Source organism: Carassius carassius, chromosome 42 (genome assembly GCF_963082965.1).
Source record: "Carassius carassius chromosome 42, fCarCar2.1, whole genome shotgun sequence".
Lineage (NCBI taxonomy): Eukaryota > Metazoa > Chordata > Actinopteri > Cypriniformes > Cyprinidae > Carassius > Carassius carassius.
This window is the reverse complement of record NC_081796.1, coordinates 12,481,702-12,498,940: the sequence shown is the minus strand read 5'-3', so window position 1 is coordinate 12,498,940 and position 17,239 is coordinate 12,481,702. Positions and strand designations below refer to the sequence as shown.

The 17,239-nt window shown below is 35.4% G+C and overlaps 1 protein-coding gene across 6 annotated transcripts in view; it reads left to right on the top strand.

Moving 5' to 3' along the window:
- The window catches only part of LOC132123810 (disks large-associated protein 1-like), a 183,797-nt gene that overhangs the window by 159,611 nt on the left and 6,947 nt on the right, over positions 1-17,239 (top strand). For all 6 annotated transcript variants that reach the window (XM_059534485.1, XM_059534486.1, XM_059534487.1 and 3 more), the window contains 2 exons: positions 13,743-14,131; positions 15,877-15,959. In XM_059534485.1, coding sequence (XP_059390468.1) covers positions 13,743-14,131; positions 15,877-15,959 — 472 coding nt within the window. The remainder of the gene's footprint in view (positions 1-13,742; positions 14,132-15,876; positions 15,960-17,239) is intronic.

Sequence of the window (17,239 nt, the reverse complement as noted above, 5' to 3'; positions counted from 1 at the left end):
TCTCACCAAGCGATCCTCCATCTCCTTCCCAGTTACTCTCCAGTGCTACATTGCTAGGATACCTCTATTACTCACCATCGCCGAGGTTTGTGCTCTCTATCGACTACTTTGGTCACCCCATCCGGCAAGTACACTTCCAGATTGCAAGTTTCCTCATCCTCCATTCATTTGCTTCTCACCCTCTGTCTATTCTTACCAGTTTCAATAAATCCCAGTTTTCCACTAATCCTCTGTTGCCAGTCCGTTTGTTACAATATATAGATATGTATATACAAAAATCTTCATGATGTACATGACATACACATACACAAACTTTCACATCTAGATTTTTACAATTTCAATGTACTATATCTTGTGTACATTACAACAATAAATTCCCTGAGTACATTTAAAAAGTACAGCAGCATATACAAACTCTTGACCAAAATAACTAATTAGAATAAATCAAAATAAAGATCCAAGAAATTCTATAACAGAACTATTTCAGACAATTTGTAGAACATTCGTTATACCTGTATTACTGGAAAGTATGAATGAATATTCCATCAATAAATAAAAAAGCATAATGCAATTTTATGCACACACATACACACACATAAAAAAGTTACTAATAAACCATAAATAGTATATATATATATATATATATATATATATATATATATATATATATATACAGTACAGACCAAAAGTTTGGACACACCTTCTCATTCAAAGAGTTTTCTTTATTTTCAATGAAAATTGTAGAGTCACACCGAAGGCATCAAGGGCTATTTGACCAAGGAGATTGATTGCTGTGCCAGATGACCTGGCCTCCACAGTCACCGGACCTGAACCCAATCGAGATGGTTTAGGGGTGAGCTGGACCGCAGACAGAAGGCAAAAGGGCCAACAAGTGCTAAGCATCTCTCGGGGAACTCCTTCGAGACTGTTAGAAGACCATTTCAGGTGACTACCTCTTGAAGCTCATCAAGAGAATGCCAAGAGTGTGCAAAGCAGTTATCAAAGCAAAAGGTGGCTACTTTGAAGAACCTAGAATATGACATAAAAGTTGTCATATAGTTGTTTCACACTTTTTTGTTATGTATATAATTTCATATATAATTCCACATGTGTTAATTCATAGTTTTGATGCCTTCAGTGTGAATCTACAATTTTCATAGTCATGAAAATAAAGAAAACTCTTTGAATGAGAAGGTGTGTCCAAACTTTTGGTCTGTACTGTACTGTATAAATATATATATATATATATATATATATATATATATATATATATATATATATATATATATATATATATATATATATAAATATATATATATATATATATATAAAAGCCTACAAAAGGACTAACCCAGACAAAGAGTATGCATATTCTGCATTTGAGGGCTTGCAATTCAGACACTGTCTCTAAAAACTGATTCATCACAGGGTCTATGAAAGGAAAATTTGTCAGTGGGTTTGAGCTTTTTTTTTTTTTTTTTATCAATGTATTATAATTTCATTCGCATTTTCTCTGGTGTAAACAGGCCCTTTGACTGTTCTCAAAGCTTGGATTAAATCCTCAAGCTTGACATGAGTGTCTGTTTTTGTCCTCTTGTCTGTTGTCACCATGCAATAGCTTAAGGTTAAAGAGGCTCAACATCTCTACAACAGAAGTGCTGAAGCCCTAGTTGTCACTTTATTTGGAAATTCAGCCAGAATTAACACTGAGATTCAATGATATGAGATTGAAGCATACTTGGGACTCTCTTAATCAGATTTCAATTTGTCTTCTATCACAACAGCATCTGAAAAATACTCTACTCATTTATACTTAACACTTATTACAATTGTCACAAATACAAATTGTTGAGGAGAAAAACACACACAGAACTTTGTTTAGAAAAAACATATTAATGGTGTACATGCTATAACAACAAATTATTGTTTTTGCCAATACATTGGACAATGTCCCAAAATGTCACCTAAATTGTACACGTTTCACAACTTCAAACATCACAATCCAAGTGAATCGAGTGGTTTCTTCCAAGTCCTCTGAAGAGATGCAATATATCTCACACTTTTTATAAGAAAAATCAACTCGGTTCAGAATCATGAGTTTATTAACCCACACTTCTGGCTTTTTTTCTCTCACAATTGACTAACTCGCAATTGTTGAGTTGAATTAAGTTATAAAGTCCAAACTAGGAGATATAAACTTGCACTTGCAAGAAAAAAGTCAGAATTGAGATATAAAATTAAATGTTATGTAAAATGTTATAGGTTTAAAAAATATTTCATGCTTTAACTGCAGGGCTAATACAATATGTCTCCTATGTGAATATTATATCAACCTATTGTTTAAATCAAATTTATCCTTTAAAAGGAGGGTAATCATAGCAGGTTTCATCCATAGTCTGTCCATTTAAACGTCTGCGTTTAGCTTCAAATGGCGTCTTTGACAACAATATTATATAAAAATGATTTCCATTCCAATTCTGACGTCTAAAAGCACAACCATATTTTTTTCACTTATTCCATTGATTTTACCCATTTCCTTCCACTTGTTCCCAGTGTGTTTCTGCCACCACAATCCGCGCGCAGCTGCAAGTGATATATAACTGTGATGTCTACTCCAAATTGGTCTATAATATAAGTTGGTACAATGTAAGAATGCATTTGCATATTTTATAGCTATAATGTATTTTTGTGTAAATGAATTAAAATACTTACTTAAAATGTCAAAAATATTTTTCAAGAGATCTTCCTTTCGAAAAGCAGGCTGAAGCACATGTTCATTACATAAATATTTATAATATATTGCAGTATACATCTACATAATGGTTTGTGATTAAGATACATATTGTATACTTTCAAACCACTAAATGCTGTATCATTTTAAAGTAAATATAAAATATAGCTATTTTAGCATATTTCTTAAAAGTGCAACTAAGTATGTATTTATTACCAAAGTACTTCTAGTATACTTATAAAATAATAATATTTTTTTTTAACAAACTTTGAGTTAAGAATACAATTGTGACATCCTTAATGGGAAACGCCGATGCAAGGCTGCTCACAGCACTGATGAAAACCTGAAGGTCGAAACTTTGTATCAAAGGGTAAGTTCACCCAAAAATGAAAATTAGACAATAAATTATGAACCATAAAGTCATCCTAGGTGTATATGACTTTCTTCTTTCAGACGAATCCAGGCGGAGTTATATAAAAAATAAAAAAGCACCCATCCATAAAGAAAAACCGTGACTCAAAAAGTGGCTCTGGGGGCTGAACAAAGGCCTCCTGTAATAAATCGATGCATTTTGTAAGAAAAATATCCATATTCAAAACATAATTTGATTTAGCTTGTGCTCACTGTTGTACAAGGAAGCAGCTCCGGGTGGATGAGGTATGAGTTTGGCATTTTGCGAATGCTTCACTCAGAAGTGACACACATGGAAATGCAGCGGAGAGATCAAAACAAAACAACGGTCACTAATTATAAGTAGTACAAAACGAGGATTTGTAAAGAAGACTGTCAGAGGATTTTGATATAAACCAATAGGACACTGGTTTTCCTTTGCTAAAGTAGGGAAACTTTGCTTCCATTGCTCCTGTTAACAAACGTTGGTTTACACAAAATTCATCGGCGCATGTGCAATGTAGACCCCATATGTCATGCTCCCAGGAAATGCTTCTGTGTACAACTGTTGGTGCAAGCTAAATTAAGGTGATTATTATGTTTTAAATATGGATATTTTTCTTACAAAAACGTATTGATACGCTACAGGAGGCCTTTGTTCACCCCTCCGGAGCCATGTGAGACACTTCTTTTTTTTTATGGATGGGCACTTTTTATTTAAGTTCTTTTGAACAGATGCACTGCAACATCGGCTGAGTGCCATTAAACAGCTTGAAAGGTCAAAGACCATTTTTAAAATAACTCTAACTGGATTCGTCTGAAATAAGAAAGTCATATACACCTAGGATGACTTAAGGGTGAGTAATTTATGGGCTAATTTTCATTTTGCGTAAAATAACCCTTTAATAAATTTTCTGTTTTTTTTTGGATGTGCACACTTTTTATTTTTATTTTTGACTTTAAGAATACAATTATACTATAAATATACAATTTTTAATACAATTAAGAGTACTTTTTTTGCCTTTAAGGTAGCTATCCTGTGACGGCCCTGTCTCTATAAATATTAGCTGTTGCTGGAGTTTCTGTGTTTAACAGTAATGGAGTCCTTGCATAGTGTTTTTTGTAGAAACAACAACAAAAAACATTATGTTCTGACATTTTCTTGTTGACAATTAAGGGTCAAGATGTCTTTGATGTAGGCCAATACAAAAAAAAATTAGCAAAACAGGAGGATGCTGCTGTTACCATGACATAAAATAATTTAAACTGTTGTCCTGGGGAACAGAGGATAGAATGATGATGTCATTGATACAGTACTCTTATTTTTCTACTTTTTTGTTTTGTTTTTCTTTTCTCTCTTTCTCTCTCTCTCTCTCTCTCTCCTTTATTCCTGTCCTTTTTATTTGTTTTATATTTGACTTTTAAAAGTCCTTTGCAATAACAAGAGGCAAATTAATATATATATATATATATATATATATATATATATATATATATATATATATATACAAGCTATTTTTGCAAAGTACAAAGAATTGTCCTCGTCATGTGTTTAACATAATTGTAATGCAGTTAAACCCTTTGAAAATGCATATTGTGTTGTTAATGAAAAGTGCAAGGGTTGAGCACTAGGGGGCGGTGGAGATCAAAGAGAGTGTGGAGAAAGCAGTGATTGTAATAATATGCTGCCTACGTGAGAATACACGCCAGAGTCATGTCAGAGAACGATGCAGTTCACAGTAAGCTATGCAGCTAAGTTTTGAAAATATTGTAATTTACTAAACTACTATTTATTTCAGTTTTAGAAAGGCATTGTTCATCATTGTCAGCATTTTTCTAATTTAAATTATTCAAATTAAGTTTGGAAGTGCTTTTTTTAATCTAATATTTGTATTTTATTTACTTTATTTAATTTGATGAAAATTATTTTTAATAGTTGCCGTTTTTTCATCTGTTTAATATTTTATTTCAACTTTATTTCAATGATCGAAAACGAATATTTGCGGTTTTATTTCAGTTGTCACAGGACCTACGACATGTCTTAGATATAATTTTCCAAGTCATTTTTTATTTTTTTTTGAAAAAGATCCAATGTGGGAAATTGTTGCACGAGTCATGAATTTTTGCAGCATTTGTGTGCACTGCATACTCATATTGTAGCATAAAGATATAAAGGTGCTAGTTTTAATTTGAGAAATTGAGTTTATTTGTGTGTGTGTGTGTGTGTATGAGAATAGGACAGGCCATCACTCCAGACTTCACAAATCATTCAGTGAGACATTTCAGTTAAATAGTCTTGCTACTTTCCTTCCTCTCTCTCTCTCTCTCTCTCTCTCTCTCTCTCAGCTGCACAGATAATCATTTCCTTTCAGGCACTCCCCACACTCACCATGAAAGGTGCCGAGCAGATTTATACTTTAACATCATGTCTCGGAGCTCTAAGATTTATATGATTTCCTTTTCCTCCCTGTAGTTAATCAGTCTGTATAAGTATATATGTGTATGTGAGAGAAAGAGACATGAAAGAGGATGTCAGAGAGAGAGCGACAGAATGAACATGCTGTCTGAAATGCTCTACTAGTGTGGGCACGCAGAGAAATACACAAACACACATAATCTCCAAGCTTTCATGTGAATCCCTTCTCTAAATAAATGACCCGAAGCTAACCTTAAACATTACAGAGGAGGTGAGCTAATGCATTTCAGTTTTACAAAACTGACACACACACATTTCTTCATACTTAAGTCCTGATTAAGTAAATAAAATATACATTTTATTTTATTATTATTATTGGCATTGGTCTTATTAGGTATTGGAAGCAAATATTAAAATGGCTCGTTTTATTCATTTCAAATAATATTTATTTTATTAAAAAAAAAATCTGTACAATATTAATGTTATTATCTATGTATACACAAAATATTTACCGTGGTCAAATGTAGACACACTTTATATCTGGACTATGTTGGTTATCAGCGTGTATTTATATCAACCTATATTGGATATTTAATTTTGGGTGCTTATTTGAGGCTAGATTTTTAATAACTTTTGCAGTCTTAACAACCAAGATTATTTGTTATAAAATTTAAGTAAGTTTGGGGTCAGCAAGATTTTTTTAATTAATGGTTTTATTCAGCAAAGATGCATAAAAGGCAGTAAATGCATTTACAATGTAAAGTTCAAATAAACAATGTTCTTTTGAACTTTCTATTCATCACAAATCTTGGAAAAAATATCAGTTTCCACAAAAAGTATTAAGCAACACAACTGTATAAATAAATATTGATAATAAAAATGTTTCTTAAGCAGCAAATCAGAATAGAATGATTTCCAAAGGATTATGTGACTGGAGTTATGGCTATTTACTTTTGAACACTTTTGCATTGTATGTACACATATACTTTGCATATAGCTTTTTGGTGTTTAGAAAATGTGCTGTAAAACATTTTGGCATCCCTTTGGTGTGTACAGTATTCCAGTGTTGGGAATAAACACTTTTCATCCTGTAGGTGGCGATAGATACGCAATGAAACATTCTGCCACATGCTGAACATAACTCTGTTTCCTTACAAAATCTAGTAGAATGTGGTCTGTCATTGTAGATTGTAACGTCTAACATTGCTTGTTATCAAGAAAATGTTCATGATCGGATTTAAGATTTAAGAACGCACACTGACTGTTACAATACTTTTTTTTTTTCAGAAACTACTGGTATCTGAGTGTGTATTTAGAGAGTGATTCAGAGTTCTCTTGACTGTTTGATGACCGTGCACTTTACGTAATTACAACTTAACAGCCTCTCTTTGAGAATCACTATGCTTTGATTCAGGCCACACAGAAAGGAAGTGCGTTCGTTGACATGATCCTGTCACACTGCCTGCCACAGGAAACTCCTCTCCTCTCCTCTCGGAGAGTATGTTGGTGTGTGTGTTGGATGGTTTAGGTTTTCACTGCGAGAAAGTATGCTGGTGTGTGTGTTGGATGGTTTAGGTTTTCACTGCGAGGGTGGGGCAAACCTTAATTACAGACCATCTCTTCTCTTCCAGAAAGGGTCCTCTGTGTCTGTGCGTGTGTGATTTTATTTTGCCCTGAAATGTTTTGGGAGGGTCCTTTAATGGCATATATCACTCAAAACATGCGTTTAAAAAAAGCCAAAAATTACAACATGCCACTTAGATTGAATTTATATGAGTTTATGGGAAGAGGTGTGTGTTTGTGTGTGGGAGGTTCTACTTAGTTTAGTAGTTCAGGAAGTCTTTGTAACACAATGCATTGCATTCCTGGACTCCTGCCGGGCTACTCGTTTGTTCATTGCATTCTTGCCCACTCACCCCCAACCCCCTGTGTGTGTGTGTGTGTGTGTGTGTGTTAGAGTGTCGGGGGTCTCTTAAGTCTCCTAAAGACCACTTTACTCTTGGAATAACCCAAATCCTGCACCAACACACCCTCCACAAAAATGACACACACAACCGGGTTCTTTCCCCCAACCCCCTCCCACAGGATACCAGGGGTCAGAGGTCAAACCTGGAGACACAAAGCATAAAGAGAATAAACCGCAGAAGGAGAGATGGGGAGAGGGGGAAAAGAGTGAAGGAAAGAGAGATAGGCGAGTAACGGTAGTTATAAGGGTAGTTAGTCAGCTGGAAATTTGGTTAGATTAAAATCAGTACTGCTGCTCAGATGACAGGACATATATTTCAGTTCATTCATGGCTCGTCCCATGAGTTGTGTGCTGGGTGCACTTCATATATATATATATGTGTGTGTGTGTGTATGTTTGTGTGTATGTAAATATGTATATATTTAAAATGAATATATCATTTATTTTATTAAATTATATATTATTTTATTTATATGTAAAATAAATATGGTAACACTTTAGTTTAGGGACCAATTTCCACTATTATCTAGTTACTTATTAGCATGCATATTACTGGCATATTGTCTGTTTTTTAGTATTTCTAAAGCACTTATTAATACCTTATTCTGCATGACCATATTTTAGATCCCTTAATCCTACCCCTTACCTACACTTAACAACTACCTTACTAACTCTGAATAAGCAGCAAATTAATAGTAGTTAATAGTGAGACTAGAGCTAATTTAGACTTTGTAACCAAAGCCCAAAATGTTTTCATCTAGATGTGTAGATATGGATGTGTGTGTCATCCTGGCAGTTGTGTTTAATTCTTGGAAGAGAGCATTGCAGGATGCATCTGTCCTTATGCAAATCACAAACACACACAGTCGGTGACCCGTCACAGGCAGATGTGTAATCAGACAGGTATGTAGACGTCTCATTCAAACACAGAGAGTGTGAGGGCAGAACTGAGCTTTGAAGGGAGATCATTTGTGAGTCAGGAGTGTGCGTGTGTTATTATTACATTTTTATTTTAGAGTTCTTTCAAATTGTTGGAGTCTTGCGGTTTTATTATGTCGTTGTGTATACTAGTTTGGGATGGTTTTGTTTTGGTGCTTGTGTGTGTTCTCACTTTGAATGGTTTCAGGAATGCTCTGACAGGATCTAAAGCAAATGGGCCACTAAAACTAATCTCATCCACTTTTACCCTGTGTGTGTCTCTCTCTCTCTCTCTCTCTCCACTCATTCATCCCTGCCTCTCTTGTCCTCCTCCAGGGCATGTCTGTCTTTACAGTCTGCACCCCCGCAGATACCTATACTCCAACTTTGAAGAAAGAAGTTAAAGTTTCAAGGCTTATTACACTTGCATTGTATTTTATTTGGATTTGTTATTTTATTTTGTAAAATCTGATAAATATATATATATATATATATATATATATATATATATATATATATATATATATATATATATATATATATATATATATATATATATATATATATATATATATATATATATATATATATATATATATATACACTATTTAGTTCGAAAAGAGTACACCCAGAACAAAATAAATGTTTTCATATTTCAATATTATTATATATTTGCCATTTAATGAGTATTTAATTTTTACTTTCGAATTGCTATAATCCACATTCCTAATCTGTTATTTTGTTTTGTTTTGTTTTTTCTTTCTTTTTTTCATTTGTAATATTTTCTTTTATTTTTAATATTTTCATTTTTCTTTTTCTTTCTTTCTTTTTTTTCTAAACCACATTCATAATCTCTCACTTACCTTAATGAACTGCCATGACCTGTCTGTTCTGAGAATTATTTCTCCTCCGGACTGTGATTATGACACTTTATTTGTCACCTGCTGGCCAAGTCTTAGCGCATGCGTGTGTGTTTTGTTTGTAAGCATGCAGTGCTTGTCACTGATTGACAGCGGGGAAACTGGCCATGTGTATGAACCTAGGACAAGAGAAAGTAGGTCACACACTCTGTTAGTAAACACATCCACTCACACAGTTTATAGTCAGCAGTCACAACCGCAACAATCTGCATTTTCTAAAAAACGCTGAACATTTGTTTTACTGTTTTAGTTCAGCCTTGACTGACCTGGTGGTCTGCTTTTATTTCTTTCTTTTTTCTCTTTTTTTTTTACATACACACTGTCACACACAGATTTCACGTTCCTCCGTTTCCAGAGCTACACTATCATAAAGGACTCCAGTTGGCTGTGGAAAGAGAGCAAGGGATGGAGAGAAAGACAGTGACCGGCCCCTTTCTAAACACACGACAGCTGGGCCGAACTGTCATTCTGCACCCTGTCTGCTTACACACACACACACACACACACACAATACAAACACTATGCTGCCCCTCCTCTTGTTTTAAAGTGCTTTGTGTTTTTTTCTCATTACTCCCTTGGCATCTACTAGAGGGAGCCCAACTAACCTGTTTGAATGAGTTTTAGTGTGCTTTTCCACACTACTAACACACAAACCCTCACACACTCCTATTGGTTTCCTCCACGTCCAGCCGTCACATGCCCAGAGGTGCATTCAATCTCCCCTCCTAATGAAGCATGAGGCTAAAAGAGGAGTTTCTCCAGGCAGGGGCCGAAAAGAAGGGATGAATGGATGACAGAGGGGGGCAGTGAAGGAGTGGAGAGGGGGTTGAGCAGGGGCCGTCTTTGATACAGCTCTGGTCCGGGCGGGGGGTAGTGTGTTTTTTAGCCAGGAGATTCACCATTCACACTCCTCTGTCGGTCGCTCGTTTGAAGAGCCTTTTCAAAGAGGAGTTTGTGGGCCGGGGGCCGAAAGGGGTTTTGTCATTCACAGAGTCCCTCTCCTCCTCCTCTTTTAATCTCTTTTGAAATGAGAAATGCTATATCGGCCAAGTACTCAGCCAATTAATGTTCAACCAACAGGCCCAATTGCTATAAAACTGCACTTAACACAAGGTGTAAAAGATAATTGGAGTACATTTTACTATTTCAGACATTCTTCTTCGAATATCATATTTAATTCAGTGTGTTGCTTGTCATTTCTTTGTAATTATTTGTGAAATTTGCTAAAATAAATTTACAAAAAGTGAAAATTATTTCAAAAAATTGATATATATATATATATATATATATATATATATATATATATTGCATCACTCTCTCTCATATTTGATCTAAACCTTTTAAAAGGTTAACTATAATCCTCAGAATTAGCTTTTTTTGCAGTAGCATTTGGATAGTGTTAGACAAGCAGCAGATGTTAAGACAATTTTGTGGAGAGAAAGATGGACTAAAACATTTCAGGGAGTTTTTCTTTCTCTGTTCCTGCCTGCTGGAGTTCAGGAATTCTGTATCACACTCCACTTCCCAAATGCTGGATAAACACGATGGCCTTGAGAGCGTGTGTGTGCCGTTTTGGAGGCGTGAGCTTCCATGATACACACATCAAAGTGTATTCATGGAAACTGTGAGGTAGTCGGTAATGCCGCTAAAATGGCATGACTTGTTTTTATTCCGTGTCTTTTTTTGTGTGTGCTTGCGTTTAGGTAAAGATAAAGTCATTTTGGATGTGTCCTACACGTCTGGTGTTAGAGAATATATCATACTGCGGTGGCCCATGTTGTAAAAACACTATTTTTGAGATGTTTCAGCCTCTAAAAAGACTTTGACAGCTCTCTGCAACTGACTTCCTCTTTACTCTGTGGAGTCCAGACAACCCGTTGACCTCACTGGCATGCCTTTGTGTGGACAGGGTATCTGTGTGTTTCTGTAAACAGACGTTTTTATCAGAAGGTATCTACTGTAGGAGCTAAAAGTGCTTTTTTTGTTTTATTATTAATTATATTCACAATATTGGTTGGGGTCAGTAAGTTTTTTTTTTTTTTTTCTGAAAGATACTTTTTCAGATGAAAAAGATTCTATTTCAGACAAATGCTGAACAAATGTCCAATTTATGAAAGTTCAATTTTCTGGACAAAATATTAAGCAGCACTGTTTTCAACAATAATAGCAAGAAATTGTCTTGAGCAGCATATCATCATTTTAGAATGATTTCTGAAGGATCACGTGACACTGACGACGAGTAAATTCAGCTTTCCATCATTTTTTCATCATTTTAAAATATATTTGAAGCTTATTTGAAATGCTTATAATATTTTACATTATAAAATTTACATTTGACCATGAGATTATCCATGCTCTTACAGTAGTGTGATAAAATAAAAATTTCCAGCTTGGAAAAATTACATCTGACTGTAGTTTAAAAGGCTCCAGGTGGGTGGATGGTTTGGGCTATTTGACCTGTGGTTTGCCATATTTTTTAGTGAGAGTGAGAGAGAGGAAAGGCTTTAGTAATAAACCGCAGGACTGGGCGGGTCAGAGAACACACACATACACACTTGACACATGACAGGCTCATACACACAGGTGAGAAAAATTCGGGTGCTCTAATAGTTTAAAGAGAAAGCCTGGCCTACTTTCCGCATACACTGTGACCCAGTTTACATAGATTCAGATACATGGAGCAGAGTCCCAACCTGTTCCACATCCTTTCTGTGTGTGAGAGAGCTGTTAAAAGACAGTGCATGATCTTCTTACAGTGCTGTAATCTAAAACAGACACGCTTTGCCACACACACTGTCGTACGCTCAGATGCCATAAAGCAAAAAAGAGATCTTCGGATCTAATCCGTTCCCTTCATGTATTCAGGAGTAATGTGTGTGTGTGTGTGTGTGCTAGTGTCTGGGCTTGCACTAACCTGCTCCTGCCAAAAGCAGGAAATGAGCGAGCTGTAAGAAAATGGACTGCCACTGTTTAGTCTCTGAGCACGCACATACACATGCTCACACGCACGCACACATACACAGTGTTTAGTCTTCTCCAGCAGCTGTGCTATTCTAAGCAACGCAGGCAGGAAGAACAGAGAGAGCAGAAATAGATGGATGATTTTGGGACAGTAATGCCAAACTCCTGTTGTAGTTTTACTGTGTAATACTTGACAGAAATCTACTCGAAACATGCTCTACTATACTCTGTCATAACAGTGCCTACCTAACACTCCTTGACTTGCTTCCACTCAACTCAATTCTATTCCATTATATTGTTCATTATTTGTTTCTGTTGTAAACTTCTTAACTATTCTATTCTACTCTACACAACTCTGTTCTATTATATTCTAGTTACTTCTATTTTGTCCTATTTTGCTTTATCCAAAACGTCTCTTCTCCATTTTATTCTACTCTAATCAACCATATTATTTTCGTTTACTGTACTCAACTCTTATCTTTTCTTCTACCCTTTTCTATTCCAATCTATTCAGTTTAAGTTTTTTCTAGTCTCTAGTAAACTATTCTAGTTTACTGAACTTTATGTTCTTTTTTTATTGAATTATGTTATACTCTAATTCTATGCTATTATTTTCCAATATGTTATTCAACTCCTTTCAGTTCTGCTCAATTCCATTTTTTGGTGACTTTATTCTACTCTATGTGGTACAAAACCACTGTAAGGTAATAGATAATATCATAATATCATTTTGTTCACCGAATTCTACTCTATTAAAATATTATATTATTCCGTTTTATGCTATATCCGCTCTTTTTTGCTCTACTGAACTCTACGGTATTCTGTTCTCCTGTTATATAATATTCTAGTACTTTCTCTACTATGTCTACTCAGTGTTATTCTACTGTGTTTTACTTAACTGTATTCTGTTTTGCATTATTGAATTATGTCTCTAACTCTGTACTATTATATAGCAACTTTAAATTATTCTGCTTTATTTGTACCATTTTCTATTCTACTAAACTTCATCAAATGTTTTAATTAAATTTACTTTATTCTTCTCTTCTCAACTTTATTCTACTCTATTCTATTCTGTGAAATACTGCTGTGCTCAACTCTACGATATTCTATTCTACTCAAGATTGATCTACTCTATGCAACTTTTGCAATCACTCAAGTCCAGTACTCTACTGTATTTTACTCAACTCTATTCTAACCTGTTAAATCTACTGTATTCTATTCTTCTCTTCTATATTGTATTTCTTGTGTTATTCTATGTTGTTCTATATTATTCAATGTTATAGTACTTCAAATACTAAAAAAGTGAAATTTGTTCATTTCTTATTTTGTTTTTCTTTTGAATATTAATATTATTTTGCCATTCATTTGTCAGTTGATAAATATGCTAATTAATTGGGCAAACTTTCACTTAGTGACCTGTCACTTACTCCTCCTCCACAGTATCATCATGTATAACCACCTACAAGAAAACTCCGCCCCCAGTCCCGCCCAGGTCAACACCCACCAGACCATACATCTCTATAACAGCTCAGAGCAGCACAGAATCAGCACAAGATGCCTACAATGAGCTCACAGGTGCTGGCCCTGCTAACCGGGCCTTAGCAACGGTCCAGTCAGGCCTTAGCAACTCCACAGAGAGCATCGATAGCATGAAGGCTCTGACAGCAGCCATCGAGGCAGCGAACGCTCAAGTTCACGGCCCAGCCAGCCAGCATGTGACCAACAACACTATCACCATCACTACAGCCACTGCCACCACTAGCGTAACACACATCTCACAGGAAGCTAAGAGAGATGCCCTCAGGAAGTGCCTGTCCATAGGGATACAGGTTGGCCACACACACTCACACATGGACATCAGTGTTGCCTATAGCTTTACAGATTGTATAAGCAATACCAAACTTACAAAGAAATCAAGAAACAGAGAATTATATGTGAACTTCTCTTCAGTCATTCACAACAGACATTCATCTACTCATATATGTGGAAAAATAGACGGTGTCTCAGAACCTTCAGAACAATAGTCTAGTATACTACTTTTACCATTTCTGCCATAGAAACAAATGGCAAAAATAGTCAGATTAATGTGCTACTCCAAATTCAGCAGGGCATTTTTGATAGTATATGGGCCAACTGTGATTATTGAGTATGCTCTATGATACACAGCCATTATCAACAGAATATTCTCTGTTTATTAAGCAGGTATATATGTAGTATGTATTATGAAGCCCAAGTGTGCTATCTAGCTAGACAGCATAGGTTTTAGGCCACAGGGTTTTTCTGTAGTACGTTCTCTGATTTTTGAGTGTGCTTCAATACATTACATGCTATGATGCCCAGAAATGCTTTTTAAGCATTCGTCACATATTGAGTTTTGAGATGCAGCCATTAACAACAATTATAAAACATCTACGTAGTATACACTGTGATCCTGTCTACATAGCATACCAGGTTTTACTAGGTAGCATACTAACATTATCTGCAGTATATTCTCTGATTATTAAGTATGCATCAAAATAGTGTACAATTTGCACATTTTATATCTACATCATTTAATACTAAAATATTCAATACAATATTTACAGACAAATTAGAGAGGCCAAGGCATATGGAAGCATATGGGTAGCAATATTCAATTTGGAATGTAATATGAAAAGGACAATGCAATATGAAAAATGGCAATGCATTAATGTTTTTACATTTACATTTTCCAATATTATGCTAATTAACAGTGAGTAGTGGTTTCAGACATTACAGTGTCGCACTCGCACTGACTCTTATTCTGCTAAAAAGAATGAAAAGATCGAGCTGTAGGTGGAGCGATTCGACCAATCAGATGAAAGCAGCGTTTCAGCTTCGCCCTCAAGTGCGAATTAAATATTGAAGCATAAACCGAAATGATCAAAACACACACGGACCAACTGTCTTGTCCATGTTCTCTCACTTGAATCCTCTTCTTGAGTCTCTTGACCTTCTGCAAGCCCCGCCTTGTTCACACAGTGATTGACATGGTGCGAGGGGGCGGAGACGTGATCGGCTCGGAATGCATTTTCAATGTGCACATTGAATTTTGCTACATTCATTGCGGGACATTGAATGAAAATGCAATCGTAAGTGTCTTGACTGTGAGAGTAAACGCAATTTAAAAAAATAAGATTTGAATGATAATTTTGCCACAGTTTTTGCTTGAACATGTTATAAATATCTTATCATTTCTGTAATACATTTTGATTTTAATTTTGCAACTTATAAAGCGTTAAAATTAGTATTCATTTTACATATTAAAACTAGTGTATGAAATGGCAAATGAAAATTATGTAATTTATTTTTCATTTTGCACCAAACGTTGCACAAATGTATTGGAAAATGTAAATTTAAATACAGAAACGCATTGCCATTGTACATATTCAATTGTCATTTTGCATATTACATTCCAAATTGAATATTGCTACCCATATGCTTCCATAAAGGCAAACAAATTTGCAGCAACAAATCAGACAACAATAATTCAAAATTTTCTTCTGACACCCCGACTCCATGCTGAATGTGTGTGTCTGTGTGTGTCTGTGTTTAGGTGGATGGTCCTGAGGAAGCCAATCAATCAGAAGTGCACTGCAAGTTTCAGTCAGTCGGCGTTCAAGTTGAGGAGGAGAGATGGTAAGTTTATCTACACCCACTCACTCTCTCTCACATGCGCACCCTTGCAGCATATTCCATTACTGCCCCATCCTTTAACTCCCAATATGTGCTCATTCAAATAAGACAAAGTCACTGATGTGGCTATGATAGTGACTATGAAAGTTTCTGAAGAATGGAAGGTGTAATAGAAGAGAGAAAAGAAAGTGAAAGAGAGAGAGTGTTGTCAATTTACGAACATGCTCCTGTGACAAAGACCCTCCCATTCTCTGTCTCTATTTCACACACACAGCTGTCCCTATCATGGTGGTTTGGACTCTGGGGCCTCCTGAAAGGGTAAAGAATTGGGAGGCAGAGACAGCTGCTCTGTGTGTGTATGCGGGTGTGTCTGTGTGTGCGTGCACGGCCATCTGTTGCTGTGCCCATTATGAAGCAGGCAGGCTGCTGGGTCACAGACATGGTCAAGTATCGACCCCCTGTCTCTCTTCTCTCTCTCTCTCTCTCTCTCTCTCTCTCTCTCTCTCTCTCTCTCTCTTGCTTTCTTTTGCTTTCTCTGATTTGCACACCCTCAAATGTGACTGTTTTAGCACCCAGTGAGAGGGAGGGACATAATGACAAGAAGGAGGTAGAGGCCGCTAGAAATTCAGTCTCTTGTGTGTTTCCCAAAAATCACCATCTCATAGTCAAAGTGCAGCTCGAGTGTACAGATCAAATGCCAGAACAAATGTATGTTACACTCATGTATACTGTCTATAAAAAATTGTTTTACAGAAGGTCAATTATGTTTAGAGTAAGTTGCCCTGTTTGGACACCCCTGCGGAGTTATAATGTTGTGTGATCAATTTAGCAATATGCTAATGCTAAAACATTGTAAATATATTTCATTCAGTACTGTCAGTTATATTCATTTTGTATAAAAAATATTTAAATATAAATTTATATTAATATAATATTATATTAAATATTATATAAATAAATATTTAACATATACTTTGTTTCATTAGCTTAGCAATATGTTAATATCAGAAATTATATATATATATATATATATTATATATATACATACATACATACATACATATAATTTTATTTTATTCAATACTGATAAGTATTAAAATAGTTAAAAAACTGGATTGTTTCACTATTTACTATTGTGCTGGTACTTAGCAACACATGCTAACGTCAGTCTCTGCTTATGTTTGATTGTCGCAGATTATGTTTAAGATGTCATACACATGTATAGGGTGTTGTGGCTAGTAGCTGACAGCAATGAAGAATTGAGGGCAGAAGATTCTTAGACA